The sequence below is a fragment of the Gracilinanus agilis genome, chromosome 1 (assembly GCF_016433145.1).
Source record: "Gracilinanus agilis isolate LMUSP501 chromosome 1, AgileGrace, whole genome shotgun sequence".
Classification (NCBI taxonomy): Eukaryota; Metazoa; Chordata; class Mammalia; order Didelphimorphia; family Didelphidae; genus Gracilinanus; species Gracilinanus agilis.
In genome coordinates, this window is record NC_058130.1 from 192,812,104 (window position 1) to 192,834,990 (window position 22,887).

At 39.0% G+C, this 22,887-nt stretch overlaps 1 protein-coding gene across 2 annotated transcripts in view; it reads right to left on the reverse strand.

Moving 5' to 3' along the window:
* TRPM3 (transient receptor potential cation channel subfamily M member 3) overlaps positions 1-22,887 on the reverse strand; it is a 1,135,309-nt gene that overhangs the window by 79,485 nt on the left and 1,032,937 nt on the right. For both annotated transcript variants that reach the window (XM_044659442.1, XM_044659449.1), the window contains 3 exons: positions 17,230-17,370; positions 8,069-8,197; positions 3,448-3,699 (listed from right to left, as the gene is read on the reverse strand). In XM_044659442.1, the coding sequence (XP_044515377.1) occupies positions 3,448-3,699; positions 8,069-8,197; positions 17,230-17,370 (522 nt within the window). The remainder of the gene's footprint in view (positions 1-3,447; positions 3,700-8,068; positions 8,198-17,229; positions 17,371-22,887) is intronic.

The window sequence follows — 22,887 nt, forward strand, 5'->3', positions numbered from 1 at the left end:
TTGTATTAATATATATTTATATTTGTATAAATCTATATAAATCTATTATATTTATATATATAGTATTTATTTTTTTGGATGTGTTTGTTCTTTTCCCTCAATGGAATGTAAGCTCCTTGAAGGCAGAGACCATTTAATTTGCATGTGTGTGTTTCTAGACTAGCACAATGCTTGGCACATAGTAGGTATTTAATAATTGCTTGCTTATTGCTGAGAGGACCACTCTCCATTATTTCAAATTGAGGAACTGCTTCCTTTTAGTAATCTCTGGTCAGGGCTCATGTACTATAATATTCGGTTTTCTGACTTAATTTGTTTTTCTGTTTTGAGTCAATGACTCAGTCATCTAGCTAAAGACCTTAGAAACCACATATAATAGGAGCAGTTCCTAATCTCTGCCTCCATCCCTCCCTTAGTGCATGTTCCATTTGCTTTCCTCTTTTTATTCTGGACTGACAGAGGAGTCAGAAAGTTAGAATCTAGAGAGAAAATACAGTGAATCCTTGCTTATATTACCTGGGACTGCTACCCTGGAGAAGATATTGGGGTCATTTCATGACACTTGGCAAAAGGGGTAATTATGTCATAAAAATGGAAGAAGTGCAGCTGAAAAATAATATAGCTGCTCTGGTGGGATTTTCCTTTTTTTTCCCCCAAAAGATATTTAAGGGATCAGCTAGATGGCTCAGTGGATAGCGAGTCAGGCTAAGAGATAGGAAGTCCTGGATTCAAATCTGGCTTCAGATGCTTCCTAGCTGTGTGACTTAGTGACTTTACCCCAATTGCCTAGTCTTCATTGCTTTTTTTGCATTGGAAGTGAACCTTAGTATAGATTCTAAGATGAACACAAGCGTTAATATATATATATATATATATATATATATATATGGATGAGTCAATATTTCTTTAGTATGTGTATTATATATATATGACTCATATATATATCTGTATATATATCACAGATACATACACACACTCTTTCTAGTTATTTAGTTCACTTGGGTCTCTTCATTTCAAATAACTATGCCCTCATACTTCTGTGTAAGGTAGGAGAACCAACTGGATAAGGGAGAATTCAATGTAACATAATTTTTGGAATCAAGAAGCAACATGGCCTAGAGGAGAGCAGCTGGACGGATATTTTATGTCTGCATGTGTGTGGATGGATAGGCTACAATTTTTAAAATAGCATTATTATCATTTCTGGGCATTATAAGAGATTGACTGTGATTTGAAGTTCATCATTAAAATCAAGGGAAGATTTAGTAGGTGAGGCAGGCTGGCTGTTGAGTCAGAGCACTAGACTAGAATAACAGTTGTAGGCTTAATTTTAAAAGCAATGTTTTTATGGTTGTTCAATTGTGTCTGACCCCATGTGGGGTTTTCTTGGCAAAGCTACTAGGATGGTTGGCCATTTCCTTCTCCAGTTCATTTTACAGATGAGGAAACTGAGGCAAATAGGATGAAATGACTTGTCCAGGGTCACACAGCAGTAAATACCTGAGGCTAGATTTGAACTTCAGGTGCTCTATCAACTGTGCCATCTACTTGCCCTACTCTATGCCACGTTGTCTCTATTCCAAGAACATGAACTGAAATGGGGTACCATCTTGGGTAAGTAACATGACCTTAATTTGACCAAGTTCCTCCATTTGTGATGTGCAGGTTGATAACAAACAGTATTTGTATCCAAATGATGGTGGTGTGACATAGAATGTTAGTGGCAAGTTGGCATAGCAGATGAAAATGTTGCGCTTGAGTCAGGAAGGAATAGGTTTAAATCTCACTTTTGATAATTATTAGGTGTGTGACTTAAACCTTTCTGAGCCTGTTTCCTCATCTACAAAATGAGACATTTGGACTCAGTAACCTCTACGGTCCCTTCTAACTCTAAAATCTATGATCCTGTGGCCACCAGAAAGCACAGAGCAAAGGAACATGCTCACCAAATTTTCATATGATATCCTGTACTTTAAAAAGCTAAAATGAAAACAAAATTTTAAAAGTTTATATTTTGTATTTGGAGAAGACACCTCCTTATATTTGCCTAAGATGGTGAGTGTCTCTTGGGATAGCGATCCCATTATTTCGGATTACTTTTAGTAGCATGCCAAATTCATGGAACTGTTTTTTAAATGCTATTTGGCTGACCAAGCGATAAGGAGAAAAGAAAAGGGTACTAAAACTTAAGGGAAGAATGATTTTAAAAACATCTTGTCTAATTGCTCCCAAAAAGGTGTCCACATTGGGGGAGAGTGGGTAGAGCCTGTTAGCAAATTGTTTTTTTTCACAGAATATTCAAGGAAAGATAGCTCCAGCAATGTGGCAGAGGTAGGTAGCTGGGGAGTGATTCATTACACTAAATGACATGTTCAGAAAAGAGAAAAGCTGCTTTAAAAGCAGCCTTGATGCTCCCCACAGTGGCAGTGGGAGGAAGCAGGCAGGAGGGAATGAATAATTCCCTCAGCTTTGTACAGATAAAGTGATGCTGCTATTCTAGGGTGATATCCTGGCTGTGCGGCCCCCATGGATGACCAAGGTGTGCCAGTGATAAAGCTGAAAACTGTAGGTGAGCATTTATTAACCAGAGAGTGGCCTCAGTGCCTCTTTTATAGTACCTATAAAATCCCCCTTTCCAGAGGCCACAGAGATGAGGAAATGGGTACTATGGCAGAGAGAGCTTAGGCTCTGGAGTCAAATTCTGTCTTTGACATTTCTCGTGTGGCCTTGGGCGAGTCACATAACCAGCTTGAGTCTCGGTTTTCTCATTTGTAAAAGGAGGGGGTTGGAAATGATGGTCTCTGAGCTCTCTTCTAGAGAGTCATCCTTTTTGTCAGTATAATAGGAACCTGAGAAAGGGCCATTTGGAGTCTTTTCTCTCCTCAGTGCAGGAGAAGGCATCGTGGCCTCTACCACACAGGAAAGAGAATTAAATTCATTAAGAATGTTTGGAGCAGAGACTTCCTCCCTCACTGGAAGACTCATTCTTTAGCCATTTGGATGATTATATTTAAATGATGAAGCAATTTAAAGGAGGAGTTGGGCTAGATTGTTTATGATTGAGCTCAAAATTCTATGATTCTGTGACCTTGAGGGATTGAGACCAGGAAAAATCATGGCCAAGTCTATTTTATACTCTGCCAACTTACCTCAGGACTTCAAGGATCCATGATTTCATCGGGGTGGGTACTCCCTCCACTGATGCAGATGGCACCCTGAGTGGATGATGTCATGAGCTGTGGCCAAAAATAATCATCACCTGGTGGTCAGCCTTCTGGTGATGAACCTCTCTGCCCTTAGCTAGGTGGGTCCTTGGACGAGGGACATCAATGTCTGCCATTGAGCCTGAGCATTCCAACAGACCCAACTCTATTCTCGTTCTTTTTTCCATGATCGTTACTCCTCCCCTTAAAGCACCCAACAGAAAACCAGAAGACTCTTCCTTACCATTTTTCCAATCATCATAACGTAAGGGCCCAAGTATTTGTTCACGCCGAAAATGTCTAACAAACGGATATACCAATAAATGATGTTAACACAGTAGATGACCCTCCCATCACTCCGGAATGGCTGATCTTGCAGACGGAGGATCATCCCGACAGAAAAGAGGAGGATGGCTATGAGGTCTGTGACATTCCAGTACTCTTGAAGCCACACTTTCACCTTTTGTAGTAGCTTTCCAGGCTCTGACATCAAAATCTGAAGGAAGAAGAGAGGAGAAAGAGATGAGCTTGACTTTCTCTCTCCTTTTGGAAGTAGAAATCTTCTACCTGGGTGACGATTATACATCTAAGTCAGTGATTCCCAAAGTGGGCGCCACCGCCCCCTGGTGGGTGCTGCAGTGATCCAGTGAGGTGGTGATGGCCACAGGTGCATTTATCTTTCCTATTAATTGCTATTAAAATTAAAAAAAATAATTTCCAGGGGGCTAAGTAATATTTTTTCTGGAAAGGGGGCGATAAGCCAAAAAAGTTTGGGAACTACTGGTCTAAGTCAATGTAAACTTATTGCAAGTGGTGATCATTTCATTCTTTGTCCTTTGCCTCGTGTGGCACCTGGAATAGAGCAAGTGTGAATAAATCCTTTTTGAATTAGAATCAACAGAAGTCCACTCGAGTGCTTTGCAGACCTTCAAGTGCTGCCCATGTACTAGCTATTACTATTTTCTTGGTTGAGAATCCCAAGGTGGTTTAGTTGCATGAAGCACCAGATTGATCTCATTAGGGTTTCTTCCTTTTATAAGAAACAATTAGCCAGACTGCCATCCTTGTTATACCTCCACTAGGGACATCTGTGCTGTGAAAAGTGGGGGGCTGGCTTAGGTTCAACCTTACCTTGTTGTTATGCCCAGGATTCTCGGTATTCCTAATACCCTCAAGAGCAGAGCGTGTAAAACCCACTCACTATTTCCTGCCTGGGTGACTACGCACAGAAGCAGCAGGGGATGGGGATGGAAGAATGTTAAATCAGAAAACCTTCACTCATACACACCTGAGGGAAACAATGGCAAGGCTATAAATATTACCGTGTCTTTGGGATCTTGGGTTGGAATAAAGGTGTGTATGCTTGTGTGTGCTGAGAACACAGAGACTTGTGACTCTCAGTCCCATGATAGCAAAGTGTCTTTCATGTGGACGTAAGTGTCAGAAACTCAGGATAGGTGATGGTGTTGTCCCAACAGAAGTCCTAGATCTCAGAGGAGAGGCTCAGAATTTCACTCTGAAAACTTCTACTTAGGCACTGCCTTTCATTGATAGAGCAATGACTTATGAAAAGCACTTTAGGGTAAAGGAAAGACCCTACCCTAAAGAGTTCTAAAGAGTTAGAAGATCAAAGTAAAATTCACTCACTATTTCCTGCCTGGGTGACTTCCCACAGAAGCATCAGGGAATGGGGATGGAAGCCTAGCCTTTGCCATGTATTCACTAGGTGACCTTAGGCAAGTCACTAAATCTCTATGAATTTGTTTCTTCATTTGTGAAATAAGGATAATGATACTATTTTTTTCCTACCTGCTTTATATTGGAGTTGTAGGGAAAATACTTTTAGAATTGTTAAACATGACAGAAATTTGAATTATCATTAGGTCTTCCCTTTTTATTTCCAAGTTTTTCACATACATTTTTAAGATTTGGGTTCTTGAATGCTTTTGTGGATTAGCTTCCCCTTTTACAGTACATATATGCAAAAATTGTATATGTATATACATATATGCATTTATACATATATGTATATTATACAAAATTGTATATGTATATATACATACATGTATATATACAATTTTTTTCATATTGTATTGCCCTTTTTTAATATATGTATATATACAATTTTTTGCATATTGTGTTGCCATGAGCTCCTTGAGGATGGGGACTGTATTTTAATTTTTCTTGGTATCCTCATTGCTTAGCTCCACATCTGACACAGTGTTTAATAAATGTTTATTGACCGACTGTCTCCTATACAGCTCGAGGTGAAAAATATACACAGGTCTTAAGATCCTTGGTATTCTGTCACCTACATCCTTTTCAAGAGAAAGCCATGGGGTCTGATCGGCTTCATTTTTCTCCCTCACTGTAGTAAATGGAACAATTCCATCTGCACTGAATTGGAATCCTGCCTTGATTTCTTCCTAATGGGAGGAAGCAAAGTAAGCCATCGAGTCTATGTTGCTTTCTTTTGTCCTCCATTCTAGGATCTGGCACAATTCCATATACATTGTACCGGACTCTTCCCTTAATTTCTTCCTATTGGTAAAGTCTGGTAATAAAATGAGCCGGCAACTGACCGATGCCCAAAGAATTTTGGACAGATTTGGTTTTCAGAGTCCTATGAATTCCCAACTTTCTATGTGGCAAATATCTAATTTGCATAGTTTGTGGATAGGAAATCCACAAGGCTGCTCTAGTCTGAATGAACCATGTATGAAAACTGGGACGGAAATATTTGGACGATGACATACCCCATTTCTGAAATGCTCAAACTGCTCGAAGGAGGTTTTTATTTAAGGCAACTATGGTGGTCCTAGAGAGGTCAGTAGAAAACAGATACTCCTCTTTCCCTCTTACAGATAGTGACTTGCCATGGCTTCTGAGTGTCATCTTGAGATGGATATTGCTGATATCCTTAATGCTCCTAGAAGAGGGAATGTTTCATGGCGTGGCAGATAAGGTACTGGGCTCAGGAGCAAGAAAACCTAGATTCACATCCCACCCCAAGTACTTAGTAGTTGGGTGACCATGAGCAAGTTACTAAATCTTTCTGGGCTTCAGTTCATAAAAATGGGGTAACCATACTTATCTAACAGGTCTCAAAGGAGAAAACATAGAAAGCATCCAATGAATTCCAATGATTGTTCATGCTGTTATTAATAACAATAATGTCATCTACAGAAATAGATGGATTTTGTATCTTCCCTTTGGGAGAAGAGACAGGAGAGCTCCTGGCTCTCAGTTGAGAAGCAGGGAGGAGAGCACAAGAGTCCCTGAGCCAATTTTAGCAATCATGATGGTGATGGCAGTGGTGATCATGGTGATAATGCTTTGGATTTATAGAGGACCTTTCTTCCAAAGAGCTCAGTGAGCTTCCCCATCCATTAGGCCATTTATCATCATATCCCTGTGACAGTGACACCTGAGAGGAGCTTTTAGAAGCTAAGCAGACCTGACATTTTCCCAGAAAAGGCTGCTCACTCTGGCTCTTTCAGTCTCGTACCGGAGAAGGTGTGGCAGGTTCATGATGAGCCTTGTCCAAGATCAGCTTCCCTTGGGTTTTTCATTTCTCTCCTTTGGAATGTCAGAATTTTTGAGACTGGACTATTAGCTTTGGGAAGCAGCCTGCAGAGCCCTCTTGTGGCTTTGGATGTCTACAACATTTGCTTCTGGCACCTTTTGGAGCTGATAAGACCCCTGGCATTGTAGGGAAGTTTGCTTAAAATGCATGATCTAGAAGTCACAACATCAGAGCTTTAGAGAAAGAAAGGACTTTAGTGGTCATCTAGTCCAATTCCTTCAGTTTATATATGAGTAAATTACAGAGTAAATTTAAAGAGAAGTTAAGTGACTTATGATGCTATATATATTTTTTTTCTTTTAAGGGGGAGAGGAGTGAGGGTGAGAAAGAATGAATGAAAAGTCTTTATTAAGAATTTACTATAGTGCCAAGTATTGTGCTAAGTTCTGGGGAAAGTAATAGAGTACTACCTACCTGTCCTTGAGGAGTTCACATTCTAATGAGTGAGATAAAACACATAAGGGGGTGGTGGCCAGGGAAGGGAGTCTTGAGATGCCACAAAGTTGGTGATGGAAGGACAGGATAGATGACTTAGATACTCTTTCTAGAAGCAAATGGCAATACGGATGTGATTACAGTTCTCAAAGAAAGAGTCAAGGGAATGGGGAAGTATTGAGTAAACAGCCAGAAGGAAGATGAAGACATGGTAGACTTTAGAAAGTGGTTCCTTAAGAAAGCCCAGCCTCATAGAACTGGAAGGGTTCCCAGAGGCTCTACTGTAGTCCAACATTCTCAATTTTATAGATGAGGAAACTGAGGCCCAGGGATGTTCAATGACTTGCCAAAGTTATATAGGTGGTAATGAAGATGGGAATGGAAATGGGATGTTAAAACCCATTTTCCACAATAATAGCAGCTTTTAAAAAGCAGTCCAAAGAACTCCACTTTTAGGGAAGGCACAAAAAGTAGACTCAGTCATGTAAAGGGTCAAGAAAAGATTCTATGGCAATTAACAAGTATGTGCTCAATCTAACAAGGAAAGAGCCAACCCTTTTCAGGGCTTCCTGGGAGAACTGTATTAGTTGAAAATAAATACCCATGATGAGGGTATCATGGGATATCAACCCTATAAGCATCTGAATGATCAGAGTATCCATAGAATTGTCAGTGAGAAAGAAATGGGAACCATGGAAGAAATTCAAATATTCCTTCAGCAGCATTATGAAAAGTAGTTTCTTGTTAAATTTGAATCCCAACTATCCCAGGGTAGCCATAAATATAACTAAAAGCCCCCTTTCTGTTTCCTTTTGTCCAGATTGTCTTGTAGGGAGGCAGTTACCTCTCTCATCTTCTCTATTCCCAACGTGAATATATAGGAAATGACAATCCATTCCTGGGTAGAAGGCCAGCGCTCCATCTTCACTAACACAATGTAGTTAAAGAGCATCAGGTAGCCGATGTATGCCAGCTGCAAAGAAATTTATTTTGGACAATTAGTGTCTGACAATTTTTCTGTCCATTAACGAAGTGGAGCATTACCTCATTCTTTGCAGGCTTCTCAGAGAGGGCAACCAGACTCCAGAAAGGGTGGAAGAGATCACAGATGGAAATGGATGACACGGGATCAGAATCATTGAATCAATACATTAAAAAAAATAACAACTTACCTTTTGTCTCAGAATTCATCCAAGTATTGGTTTTAGGGCTAAACAATGAGAGTGAGGTGCCTTGCCCAGCGTCACCCAGCTTGGAAGTATCTGGGGCCATATTTAAACACATCCTATCTCTAGATCCGGCTCTCTATCCACTTAGCTGCCTAGCTACCCCAAATCAATTCATATTTAAGCTGAGAGGATCCCAATGATCTTGACAAGATGAACCTCCAAACTGCTAAATGATTATTTCGGAGGGTGAACAAACTATAAATGATCCCATGATTTAAATTCTAATGCTTTTATTGTGAAACAACACTGAAATTAATACACAACTCTTCTTTAAAAGTCTAAAATGTCAGCTGGATAGCTGTCCTAAACAAGTTCTAAAAGTTGAAAGCCTATGAAACCCATTCTGAAGTAGCTTGAGCTCCAAATTTGTCCCCTAGATGTTCATGGGTGAGTTTACGCCTTCTTTACTCATCAGGTTATCTCCATGTGAGAGGACTAATATCTGGATGAATATTTCCTACTGTTTCCTTGATGGGGCTTCTTCTCCACCTCCCTGCCCCTGCTCTGTCTCCTCACCCCCAACCAACAAAGGGAAGTCCAAGTTCCTTCTCCTCTAATCCTTAGGTATTACTTTTCCCTAAAAGGACACAAAATTGCCTTGGGACCTTATTGATCCATGCTTCTCTTGATGCAACCTCTTTTCCCCCATCTCTCATCATGGGGCATTCTTGGGTCACTCCCACCATAGGGATTAGTTTTCCCTAAAAGCTGCCCCAGGATCTGATTGGCCTTGACTTCCCTGATGTAGATCCATGGCCCATCCATGTAGAGCTTGGCCTCTCAGACTTATTTGGGTACATGAAACTACAGGAGTCTTCATGCTCTTTACCATATTCTGTCCTGTTGTCTAAATGCATTTCCATGTGGAGATTGGGGAGCTGTGTTTCTAGAGAAGCTTAGTATATCCACTGTATTCCTGTTGTACAGCCTTGCTCTTTTAGAACAAAGTAAGCCTCCTCTTGTTAAAAATTCAATGACTTTCGAGTTCCTTATTTCATCCAACATCAAACCTGAATTAAAACCACAGAATTGTCATTCTTAGAATGCAGGTAGGAGAGTCGCCTCCAACATTCCAATAATTATGTTCCACATTAGAACATTCTTTCATGATTTGGGACCACCGCCAGAAGAAGGGATATCTGTGGATGGATGAATGTCTAGACCAGTGATTCCCAAAGTGGGCACCACTGCCTCTTGGTGGGTGTTGCAGCAATCCAGGAGGGCGGTGATGGCCATAGATGCATTTATCTTTCCCATTAATTGCTATTAAAATTTAAAAAAATTAATTTCCAGGGGGCTAAGTAATATTTTTTCTGTAAAGGGGGTGGTAGGCCATAAAAGTTTGGGCACCACTGGTCTAGACCTAGGATTTAATCCTGAGGCAATTCTAGCATCTAGAAAGATAAAGGATCTTCACTGAAACTACCGAGGTCTTTGAGTGCCTTGGTGGGACTGCCAGAGTGCTTGTGTGCTGTTATTCTCATTTTGTTGATTATTTAAATATATCCTTATTATAATTGTTTAGAAGTTGCCTCCAATATTTTTTTTGGGCCAATATATATAACTGCTTACCAATATGAATAATTTGGATTATGAATTCCTTTAATTTGTTGGTATATATTAAATCTTGACCCTAGAATAGGGTCTATTCAGAGGGAATGGATGCCATTTTCTCTTATATACATGATGGGATGACTTTAAAAAGCTTTTGGTCTTTACATGCCCTGCACCTAGTACCATCTCTCACATAGTCTCACATGAGCCCCTATTTCAATGACTTCATACTTAATTTTTGGGAGGCATCCCAGTGCAGTGGAAAGGGAAGTAGATGTGGGGTGGGGCAGTGGACTTGGAATCAAATCCTGTCTCCAATACTATCTGTATTATAAGTCACTTACACCCCTGGGTCTCAGTTTATTCATTTATAATATGAGAGAATTGGAGCTAGATCAGACAGAGGACTGTTCTAGCTCTATGTTTATAAAATGATAGAGCCATTTTCCCTTTGGGCCAGTGCCAAATGGAGTCTTTTGGGGGATCTGAAGGTAATTCAAAAACACTTTTTTTAAAACCCATACCTTCCATCTTAAAATCAGTACTATGTATTGGTTCTAAGGCAGAAGAATGGTAAGGGCTGGGCAATGAAGGTTAAGTGACCCCCAGGGTTACACAGCTGGGAAGTGTTTGAAGCCAGATATGAAGCTAGCACCTTTGGTCTTTAGACCGGGCTTTCAATCCATTGAGTTATCTAGTTGCTTCCTCTAGTCTTATTTTTAATTTTCTTGATTTATCATTTAGCTATCATTTAAAAAATATTTTTTTGGCAACTAAGTGGTTCAATAGCTGTGTGACCCTGGGCAAGTCACTCTACTCCCATTGCCTAGTCCTTACTGTTCTTCTGCCTTGGAACCAATACACAGTTCTGATCTAAGACAGAAGGTATAGGTTTAAAAAAACCCTCAACATATTTTTGTTTTTGAATCCCTTTCAAATCCCCCAAAGACTCCAAATCTCAATGCAGAGGCTATTTTCCAACCCATTATCAGTTTCCTCCACCACCACTCCCAATATTAAGTCCATCTCTCTTTACCCTTAGATTTAACTGATCTACTTGGGACTCATTCTTTTCTCAAGTCCCTAATTCATCATCACAAGAACCCAACATCTCTGTTATTGGATTCCACATTCCATATGCCAGCCCCCCTCATTCCCATGACTTTGACATCTTCTCTATCCTCAACTATACTCATTTCAGTCTTGGACCTCCTCTCATGATTAGTATCATAGATTTAGAAGAGAACTCAGAGACAGTCTAGTTTAACTTCCTAATAAATAAATGAGGCAAGTGATCCCCAGGCAGTTTAAGTGACTTAGTCAGGGTCATATATACCAAGTAAGAATCTGAAGCATCATGTGAACCCAAGTTGTGGTTCTAGAGCTAAGATTCTTTAGCAGTGCATTACACTTTCAGCCATCACTATTCTTGGAAAAATCCTTTCTCAGAAATAGTCAGCCTTGTGGTAGATCCATGGAGGTTGACTCTGATTCCTGATTCTGTGTTTTGACTGCTAATTCTCTCTCCCTTCCTCCCAGGATCCATGGGTCTTATAAAAATTGTGAGAAAAATCTGAAAGTAGCTAACAGCAATAGGACCATATGGCTCTCACTGAAGTCATCAGGAGTCCTGTAGAGGTTTCTTTTCATTTGTGCTTTTGGTTTTTCTTTCTCTTGTCACACATACAATTTTTAAACTATCAGATCCCCAATGTCAAGGTCATAATGGAACTCCCTACATCTCGGGCTCTTTGGGACAGGGATTTTGCCAGCCCGGGGCCCCACTTTGGCTTCCTTTCCCACTAGTCAGAGGAAAGATATATATTTAATTTGTCAGTGAAAGGAAACCGTTTGTCATAGAAAATGGAAACACAGAATGTGTGGCCCTGTGTCCTGGGGTTACTTCCAGCTTCGAACCTGGACCCTTCCCAGCTGAATACGGCAAATTGGCTCAGTTTAGGAGAAAAGCTAAGATAGAGCAGCCAACTGGATTTGTGCCTCTTTTCCTCTTGGAACCAAAAAGGGATCTGGCTGGCTTCTACATCCAACTTGGTAACAAGGAGCAGAGAGGTTATGAATTTTTTTTCTGAGTGAATCTGCCTTTTCTTAACATAAAAACAAGGCTCCCTGTACAGTCTTGAGATAAGTGGTAAGCACATTTCTGAGAGATTCCCAAAGAGGAGAACAGGGCAATAAAGTAAGATATTCTTCATCGATTCTCCAATTTAGGTGCAGGTCACTTGGCTTGATTCAAGGGACCAAAATAATTTTTTTTTCAATCCTCCTCCCTCTTCCCTTGATACCTACCACACAGAACATGTATCTCATTGCATCTCCCTTGAATGGGACAAAAATAAAGATCTAGTTTCTGCAATGTGTTGCGAACCATCCATCCAAGCATGTAGCAAGCACCCTACGAATGCTATTCTCGCCACTCCAAGGGCCACTCTCATATAATATAGGAAATGCAAAAGATTGAAAGTTTCCATTTTGTGTGACTAGGCCATTTTTATAATACAGAAAGCACTATCCTGTTTTTGGCTTGATCCAAACATGAAGGAGACATAGACTGTGCAACTAAACTAAAAAAAATGATAGCTTTGGGGATGGTGAGATAAGTGAACATGCTTTCTGAAAAACATATATCACGTTCTTGCTACTGCTTCCAAATTTCCCTTATGTTCTAAATACTGTATACACAGAGGAATCTAAAAATGGCAATGATACCATTGAATTGTTTTACAAGGTATTTAATCCAGGAAAGTGAGCAGAAATTGTTTTCTGAAGCATTTCATGAACAAACCTTTTACAATTTTAGACCAGATTAATAAAAAGGGCCCCACATGTTTTTGGTTATTTTGTGGTCATTTTTCTTACGTTTTGTATTGCTTCAGAGATTTTGAATTTCAGTTTTTTTTGGATCTATTGTTTCTTCATATTTAGGGAACTTCCCATACTCTATTTGGACTCTTCTTGCATATTACTATTCCCTTCCATGAACTCTATACTGGTCTCCTTGCCATTCTTCACACAAAGCATTTCCCCTATTTCTATTACTTTCTTTTTTTTAAGCCATTACCTGCCATCTTAGAATCAATACTTTGTCTTGGTTCCAAGGCAGAAGGGCAATAAGGGCTGGGCAATGGGAGTTAAGTGACTTGTCCAGGGTCACATAGCTAGGGTATGTCTGAGGCTAGCTTTGAACCCGAGACCTCCCGTCTCTAAGTTTGGCTCTCAATTCACTGAGCCCTCTAACTGCTCCTCCACCACTTTTCAGTGGCTGTTCCCTCTGCATGGAATGCTTTCCCTCCTCACTTCTGCACCCTAGTTTCCTCACCTTTCTTCTCTTAGACAAATACCACCTTCTGTTGTAGGCTCTCACCAAATTCCCTTGGATACTAGCATGTTCCCCTCTAAGATTATCTTCCATCTACTTTGAATATATCTTGCATCTCTCCCCCCTCCATTAGAATATTAGCTTTTTGAGGACAGGTATTTTTTTCTTTTCCCTTATAGCCACAGATTTTATCATGGCCCGACACACAGTAAGTACACAAATGTTTGCAGATTAATTTATTGATTGATGTATTGCACAACCACTCTTCACTTAGATGATATTTTTGTGTATATTCCTTTAATACAGTAATTCCCAATAAATTAAAGTTACCAATTAGTCAAAGCACAATGGAGACATCCATGAAGGGTGTGTGAATATGTGTATGCTGTATATATAAAATGTATAATAAAAATAATATATATATATAAAACCAATTAGGAATTGCAAAGAAGTGGTATAAAGAATACTACCAGATAGTCTTTATGCAAAGAGTGACTTGTTAGACATGGCCAGGATGTTGATTCACTTTGTACTTTTCTATTAAACAGGATGATTATATGGGAGGTGGTAGAGACTAGAGAGCTTTGGGGGCAATGCCAGTGTTGTTAGGAGAATATAAACAAAACACTGATATTATTAATTATTTTAAAAGAATGCCATCAGAGAGATATGTCTGGAAGAAGAAATTGGCCAATTTTGTAGTGAGAGTAAGGGAGAACCAAAGGGATGACACTTACTTTCTTATGGAGGATAAAGAGATAATAATAATAACAATAATGATAGCTAACATTTATATAGTGTTTTAAGATTCGGACAGTGCTTTCATCCCAATAACTCTGAACAATAGATAACTCATGCATCGCTATTCCCATTTCCTAGATGAGAAATGAAGTGAGTGGCCCATGGTCACATAGATAGTAAATGTCAGGGAAGGGGGATGAGCTGTGGCTCATTAGTGTGATCCTGAGGAAGTCGCTGATGCCAGCAGCAGAGCTTAAAATCTTAATTGGACCCATATGGTATTTTACCCAGTTTTTTAAAAAAATGTGGAAAACTAATAGTGCCTGGAAGCAGGGACTTTGGAAATTGGTGGGAGGCAAGGAGAAAGGGTGCCAGCTTTGAAGCAAAAACAAACTTGGAAAAGAAACTAGGAGAATTGGGTTGGAGGTACAGGCCATGTTGAAGCAACATGGCAGCTGGCCATATGGCAGGGGTAGGCCTAGAAAGTTAGATAGCTTCCTATGTAGCCCAGGAACCTGGAATGACTTTTTCTGGCCAGATAAGTGACATCTTTCAATTAGAGTCACATAATTTGAAAATTAATAATCCAGTGTTTTATAAAACTGCTTTAATGCATCTACTTTACCTTAGAACCCAATATAATGACCTTGGAAAAAACCTAGTCTCTTTCCTTGAGTAAAATAAAGGGAAGAAGGGTACTGTCCAGCTGAGGCTGAGAGTATATGAGTATTTTGGTGGTGAAATGGGGATCTGTTGGATAGAACTGTAATACTTAGGAAGCAGGTAAGGAAAAGAAAAAAGCTTGAGAAAGAGAAACGGATTAGAATAGAAGAAAGTGAATACCCAATGTAGGGTTTCCTGTGAGAGCTTATTCTCTCTCTCTGCCTGGGAAGCAAAATCTTGACACTATTTGAAGTCAGGAGAAGTAGATCTGAATTCTGCCATTTCCTAGCTGTGTGGCCAGGGTCCTCATTCAACCTCTCTAATTCATCATGTATAGAATGGGGTTAATGATATTGGCACTGTCCAACTCAAAATAATCAGTTTTCTTGGACGAGATGCTTCAAAAAATTTAAAACACTACCATAAAAGGAGCTATTTTTCTTGTTACATGGATTTAAGAAAGTTTATAAGCAGAAAAAGGTCTAAGCAGTCCTCTGTTCCTCCTATATTAAGAAGGTACCCTCGGTGACAGCTGGTCGCCTTGGTGGATAGAAAATATTTTCTGGGTATGCATATTGTACAACCTTACTTGCATGACTCTGGGCTGTCAATGAGCAATCTTGAGATAGATCAGCTTGCAGAATGTCTAATAGTTACAGAGCAATAGCAATACTGTTTGATGATACCAGATTGGGATTGATTCTTCATATGTACTACCCACATTTCAGTTACTTGAGGGGAATTTGTTGCTGTTGCTTTTATCATTAGCAGAGGGAAATACTATTTCGAGAAATACTAAATAAAAGCTAGATTATTAGAAATAGACTTTTTTTAAACTTAGTCTTGATAATTTCAGAATTGTGTCTATTTTCATGATTCACAAGATTCTTGAATCCTTTCTCTGGTTATCTATTTGTCATTATTATTTAACTCTTTCTTTCTCATACAACTGCCAGACTAATATTGATCATGATTAAAAATTTTCAGTGGTTTCTGATAGGTTATGCAGTTAATTTCCATCTCCTTAGCTTGGCATTCAAGGTCTTCCATGATCTGGTGCCAATCTATATTTCCATTTTTTCCTTGTATTACTCCTTCTATGTACTCTGTGCTCTAGCCAAAGTGGACGGATGGTTTTATAAAGGGTCTTTCTTTCCTATTTCTGTAATTTTCTCCTTCCTCATCTTTACCTGTTGAAATTCTATCCTTTTTATCCATTCCAAAAACAAAGCAATCCCCAAATGTTTTGTCAAAAACTTAACACTGAACATCACTAACCAATGATTCAGTAACCATTTATCTAAAAATCCATTCATTTAATAGCATAAAATATCACAATTCTTCAGTCATTCTTTCTATTGTTTATCAGGTTGCTTTGCTAATTCCTTCAGTCTCCTTCCCTTTTCCTTTTACAAAGTCACAGTTAGAGTGTACTCTATCCATTCTTAAAAGTCCAACCTCAAATATCTCATCCTGAAGGAAGCCCAGTCTACAAAGACAATAATGAATGTTGATAATAAAACCAAAGTGAAAGCATCTCTTCTCAAGGGACCATAGATGGGAGGGAATAACAACACATAAAGAAAACTAAATGCAAGAAAAATGCAAAATAAAAACTAAGTAATTTTGCAGAGTAGGGGATGAAGGTGAGGAAGAGAGCACTGATGTCTAAGGAAACTGGGAAAGGCCCCTATTGAAGGTGGCACTTAAATTAAGACTGCCAGGGACCTACAGTTGCTGGAGGCAGAGCTTGATATGAGAGAACATTCTACAGAAGGTGACGTGTTCTAGCTGATAGAATACTAGACTTGGAATCATGGGAAGCTTGGGTTCAAATCTAAGCTCTGATACTTAACTGGTTGAATTTTTTTTATAGCTCTTATTTTTTATGAACCAACAAAAATGCAGATCAAAGAAATTAATCTTACAAGTCTCCTTAACAGCATATAGCTCTTGGAAAGGAGTAAAAATATGTCATTCTTGGCTTTTATTTCTATGTTCCTGGTTCTTGCATAGAGTGATATAGAGTGAGGCATGTGCTCCTTTAAAATGACAGCAGTCCAGGGGGCAGCTGGGTAGCTCCGTGGATTGAGAGCCAGGTCTAGAGACGGGAGGTCCTAGGTTCAAATCTGGCCTCAGACACTTCCCAGCTGTGTGACCCTGGGCAAGTCACTTGACCCCCATTGCCTACCCTTACCACTCTTCTGCCTTGGAGCCAATACACAGTCTTGACTCCAAGACGGAAGGTAAGGGTTTAAAAAAATAAAAAAAAATGACAGCAGTCTTCATCAGTGACACATGTAAAGCAGAAATACACGTTGGCAGTGGGGGTGTGGGTGGAGGGGAGGGAAAGAACACGAATCATGTAACCATAGAAAATTTTTCTAAAAAAAATAAAAATAATTTTCTCGGACAAAAATGACAGCAACTTCTTTTTTTCTATCTATCATAAATAGAAAAAATAATTAGAGAGATGCTTACGGTATAAAACCAAAACTTCACAATGGGCGCATTGTAGAATTCATATATTTTTCTTCCAAGGGGGATTAATCTGTGCCTGCTCTGAACTTCTTCTTCATCCTTCTTCCTTGAAGACTCCCCATTGCTTCGACCCAGCATTGCCTACAATGAAAATGATACTGCTGTGGATTTTTCATTATTCATTAAAGAGAACCCATTTCCATCCTCCCAACAGGTAGAAATATTAGTTAGCCATAAGAAAAGGCAAAATTCAAGATGAGGCCATTGTACACCAGTAGAGATGAATGCTGGAATTGCCTCTGTGGGGTCAAAAGGAGCTTTTACTAATACGTCTCTATCAAATGTTGAACTTGGCATTGAGAAGTTCATTGTTCAAATCCATCCTCTGACACTTATTGGCTGTGAGACCCTGAATGAGTCTGAACCCTTAACCTGAGACTGTTTTCTCTTTCTGTAAAGTGGGGATTAAAATACTGGCAGAACATACTTAATTGGGCTGTTATGAGATTCAGATGAGATTATCTGTGTAACATGCTTTGCAAACTTTAAAACACTATATCAGTTGTTATTCTTTTTATTTTTTATGACCCTTACCTTCTGTCTTAGAGTAAAGGCTAGACAAACAGGGGTAAAGTGACTTCCCCAGGGTCACACAGCTAGGATGAAATAGCTGAGGCCAGATTTTAACCCAGGATCTCCCATCTATGGGCCTAGCTCTCAATCCACCGAGACACTTAACTGCCTCAGTTGTTTTTATTAATACAGGAAAAGATCTAGTTGGTTCCTCTCTGGAGAAGAAAAAAACACCTTAAAAGAACCTTCCAGAGAGCTTAGACTCCATTGGTACAAAGTCTCAGGACCTAGAATCCTAGATTTAGAGGCATCAAGTCTGGTCCCACCCACCTCTTTTTTACAGATTTGGAAACTGAGGTTCAGATAAGGAAAGTGACATGTTCCTGGTCACAGGGCTAGTAAGTATCCAAGGTGGGATGTGAATCCACCACACCTAAGGGTGAGTGTCACACAGGAGGAATAGGCATGGATGGGTTATAATCCTGATGAAGTCACAAATGTATTAGAGCATTCAGAAGTAATTAGGTCTGAATGTAAGTTTTGAAGCCTTGATATTTGGTGGATGTAGGCAAAACGTTTTAGATGTTTCATTCATTCTAATTCAGATGTCCTATATTTCTGTTCTTTGTTTCTTCTGGGGGTGGGATGGGGAGGAAGAAAAGGGAATGAACATTTTAAGGAGGAAGATTTAAAAGACTGAAAGTCTCAGGTTCTGAAAAGAACAAATGTGAATTTCCCAGCGGGATGGACATGGATGCTTTAAAAAATGAGAAACTTAATCTAGAGTCAGCCAATCTATATAAAGGAAAGGAAGCATGGGGGATACGAAAGGTCAGTTGTACTTGAGATTCAGAAGATGTCAGCTGGGGCCCAGGATTGTCACTTAATAAGTGGGAAAGTTTTTTCACCTTTTTGTGTCTATTTCCTTAAAATGCAAATGCTGAGTTTTGAATTCTCTACCTCATGGGGTTGTGATCAGGGACACAAAATATTTTTTCCTCATTTATTAGATGAGGTAATGTAAATTATGACCTTTGTAATGTGCTATAGAAATGTGAGTTATTACATATATTCTGGACGATTAAACTTATTTTGATAATAAATTATATTAGTGGTTGAACATAAAATGCCTCCTTATAAATTGTTAGTGTTAAATAACCCAATCTAGACATATTTCTATGTGTAAATGTCTACAAGAGCCTTCCTCTGGTGACTCAGTGTGGATAGATGATTCTTGATGGATGGATGGAGGTGACACTGGATTTTTAAAGGCATTGGAGTATAGTCTCAGCCATGTCAGGTGGGAAAGGCTTCAAGTACTGACCAGTGATGAACTATCTTGTTATTTAGAGATTAGCCTAGCTAGGCTCAGATAAACCCATTCATGATGATTGCTTTTGGTCACAGTGGGTAGTGCTGAACATGGAATCAAGAAGACTTGAGTTCAAATCTTGCCTCAGACACTTATTAACCCTCTAAATGATGCTGGATAAATCCATTACCTTTCTCAGGTAATAATTTATAGCTCACAGGGTTGTTATATATAGACTGCTTCACAAAGCTCTGTGTGTTGTCCCTTCACTTTTTAGTCTTGTCTGACTCTTTGTGGATCCATTTGGAGTTTCCTTGGCAAACATATTGTAGTGGTTTGCCATTTCCTTTTCCAACTCATTTTATAGATATGGAAACTGAGGCCAACAGGGTGAGATGACTTGTCCAGGGTCACACAGTAAATGTCTAAGGCTGGATTTGATCTCTGGAAGATGAGTCTTTTCGACTCTAAGCCTGGCACCCTATTCACTGTTCCATGTAACTGCCAACTATTATAATCTAAACCTGTGGAAGAAGAACCCCCATACTGATGAAGTCCCAGGTTCTGATGTACTCATGTAATTTTAAGAGAAAGAAGGAAAAATGCTTGACTAAGGTAGAGCATCTTTTCAGTCAAAAACCTAAATATAATAAATGCTCTACAATATGGACCTGGGAAAAAGATGGTATGGATAGACTATAGGTTTCCTGTCACTTGGGACATGACCTAAATTCTTCTATTCACATTTTTGTGTGCAAAATTCATCTCAAAACAAATATAAATGAGTTCTCTGGAAGGAATAGAGCAGAAGTGGAATAATAACTAACGTTTATCTGGTATTCTTAGATTTACAAAGTACTTTTTATATGTTGTCCTATTTGATCCTTATAACAACCCTTTAAGCTATAGGAGCTACTATTGTCCCCACTTTACAGATGAGTTTACTGAGGTAGAGAAAAGATAGTGACACATAGATGATATCTGGGGCAGGATTAAAAATAATGATGATAATACTAATAATAGCTAACTTTTATATAGTGGTTATTTGTGTCAGGTACTGTCTCATGTGATCCTTACAAGAACCCTGGGAAGTGGGTTTTCTCTCCCCTTTATGACAGATGAGAAAACAGGCCAACAGAGGTTAAGGGATTTACCCAGAGTCACATAGCTAGTAAACGTTTGAGGCTGGATTTGAACTCTGGTCTTCCTGACTCCATGTGCAGCACTGTTAGTACTTGTGCTGCCCAGGTATCTAGAATTCAAGTGCTAGCTATTATTCAATACTGATTTCACCAACATGCCAATTTATTTCACTTTGATCTATTCTTTCTTTTCTTTTTAAAAAATTTATTTAATTAATTAATTTTGAATATATTTCCATGATTCCATGATTCATGTTCTTTCCCTCCCCCACTCCGGTAGCCAATGAGCATTTCCACTGGGTTTTACATGTATCATTGATCAAGACCAATTTCCATATTATTAATATTTGCAATAGAGTTGATCTATTCTTTCTGCCCAAGAGAAACTTGTATTAGAGGTTCGTGTAGGCAAGAACTCCAGTGTGGTGCCTTTGGTCTGGCTTAAGCAGTTCAGAATGACAGCCAGTAACAGTTGCTTTTTCCCCCCGAGATGGAACTTTGGGGAATAATGTTTTTTCCTTGTGCAAGAAGAATGCATTTTCTAGGGCTTTGCTTCTTGTATCCCACAATTTACCATAAGATCAGATCTTTAGTGAGTGGAAGAGACCAGATCATCTTTTAGGTTCCCAGTTATAAGAAAAGAATAGCTTTTATTGTTTTATTTCTTGAGTTATGTCCTGATATTTAAATACAAATTTGCTCCATGCTTGGAGTTTTTGTTTTGTTTTAGGTCCGTGATTTCATCAGGGTAGGGAGCCCCGTGAATAACATCTTAGGTCAATAAAGTTCAGCCCCTTCTATGCAACTTAGGGGAATAGAGAGGGCCAGTTATTTTCTCAGGATCACATAGATATTTTGTGTCTGAGACTGGACCCAGGCAATGTGGGATAGCAGACAGAATACTAGTCTTGGATGCAAGACTAAGAATGTCAAAGTCCTACATATACACCTTATATTCAACAAAGAGGGTTTCTATTATATAACAGGCAGCAGTGTAATAAACATCTTCCTGCTTAAAAGTTCATATTAGGTCCTTTGGTCCAATTTGTATCAGAGCAAAAACCTGGGCTTATGGATGGAGAAAACTCACTACTTTCCAAGGGAGCTCATCATCCCACTTTATGAAAGCAATAATGGTTGAGGAAGCTTTTCCTTATTCCTAACCAAAGTTTTACTCTTACAGAATTTATTTTCAAATTACGTTTAATCTGTCTGGGTACTCAGTAATACTGAAAATAATATCTAAATATGATTATAAAATAATTCAATGATATATAATATGTAATAACATATAACTCAACAATTCACATTTTTATGGCACATTACAAAGAAAATAATATATTTTTTCATTTGATGAACTTTCACTCTTTTAATTCCTTTTAAAATTTTCATATGAACTATTGTCTACCTTCACCCCCAACCCTAGTGTGTACATGAACTGTTGAGTTTTTGAGTCCAGTGTAGGACTTTACATTTATCCCTATTAAATTTTGTTTGATTAAATTGTGCCCATCAAAATCTGTTTGAATCCTGTCATAGAAGGCATGACATTTCCTATTCTCATGTTAGATATCTAACCTGCATTCCTGTCATCTATAGATTTCATAAATAGATCATACATGCCTTCATCCACATCACTGATAAAAATGTTTAGAACTAGAGTCCAAACAATTCTGTGGTATCTGACCTTGAGGCTTGGAGGTCCAAACTGCAATTTCAAATAAACATTTCCTTTCTTTGCATTTCTCTTCCAGAACTTAAGAACTTCAATGAGAACTGAGAGGAAATCTTCATCTCATAAAGATGAGAGTTTGTTTTTGCTCTGTAATACTGGAGTGTCAGCTAATAAGCATTTATGAAGCTCCTACTATGTGCCAAGCCCTGGGCTAAGCACTGGGATTACAAAAAGAATCAAAAGGAAATCCTTGTCCTCAAGGAGCTTACAATCTCATGGGGAAGCCAATAAGCCAACAAAGCTGTACAAATAAGCTATAACCGGGAGATAGTAGGAAAATATTGAGGGCACAGTAGATTGCTGACCCTGTTTCAGAGACATTTATGTTACCTTGGGCAATTGCTGAATTTCTCTGGGTTTTAATTACCTTACATAGAAACAACTCCATCTCTGTCTGAAGGCAAGATAAGAGCCCTTGCAACTTAAAGAGAGATGCTATGTGATCTATAAGCAAAATACCTCCCAGACTTCAATGCATGGTTCAGGTTCATACCTAGGGCTGACTATGAAGTATTTTTGGATTTTGGTCTGGGCTTGTTTTTTAAGGCAGCTTGTTTTTTAAGGTGGTATAGTGGATAGAGTATTGGGCTTGGAGTCAGGAATACCTGAATTTAAATCCAGCCTCAGACACTTAGCTATGTGAGACTGGGAAAGTCACTTAATCTCTATTTGCCTCAGTTTTCTTGTCTGTAAGATGGGGATAACAACCTCTATCTCTCACGGATGTTGTGAGAATCAAATGAAATAAGAATTGTTAAGCACTTAGCACAGTGCTCGGCACAAAGTAAAGACCATATAAAGTGGAAATGTCTTTCCTTCCTTCCTTCCTTCCTTCCTTCCTTCCTTCCTTCCTTCCTTCCTTCCTTCCTTCCTTCCTTCCTTCCTTCCTTCCTTTC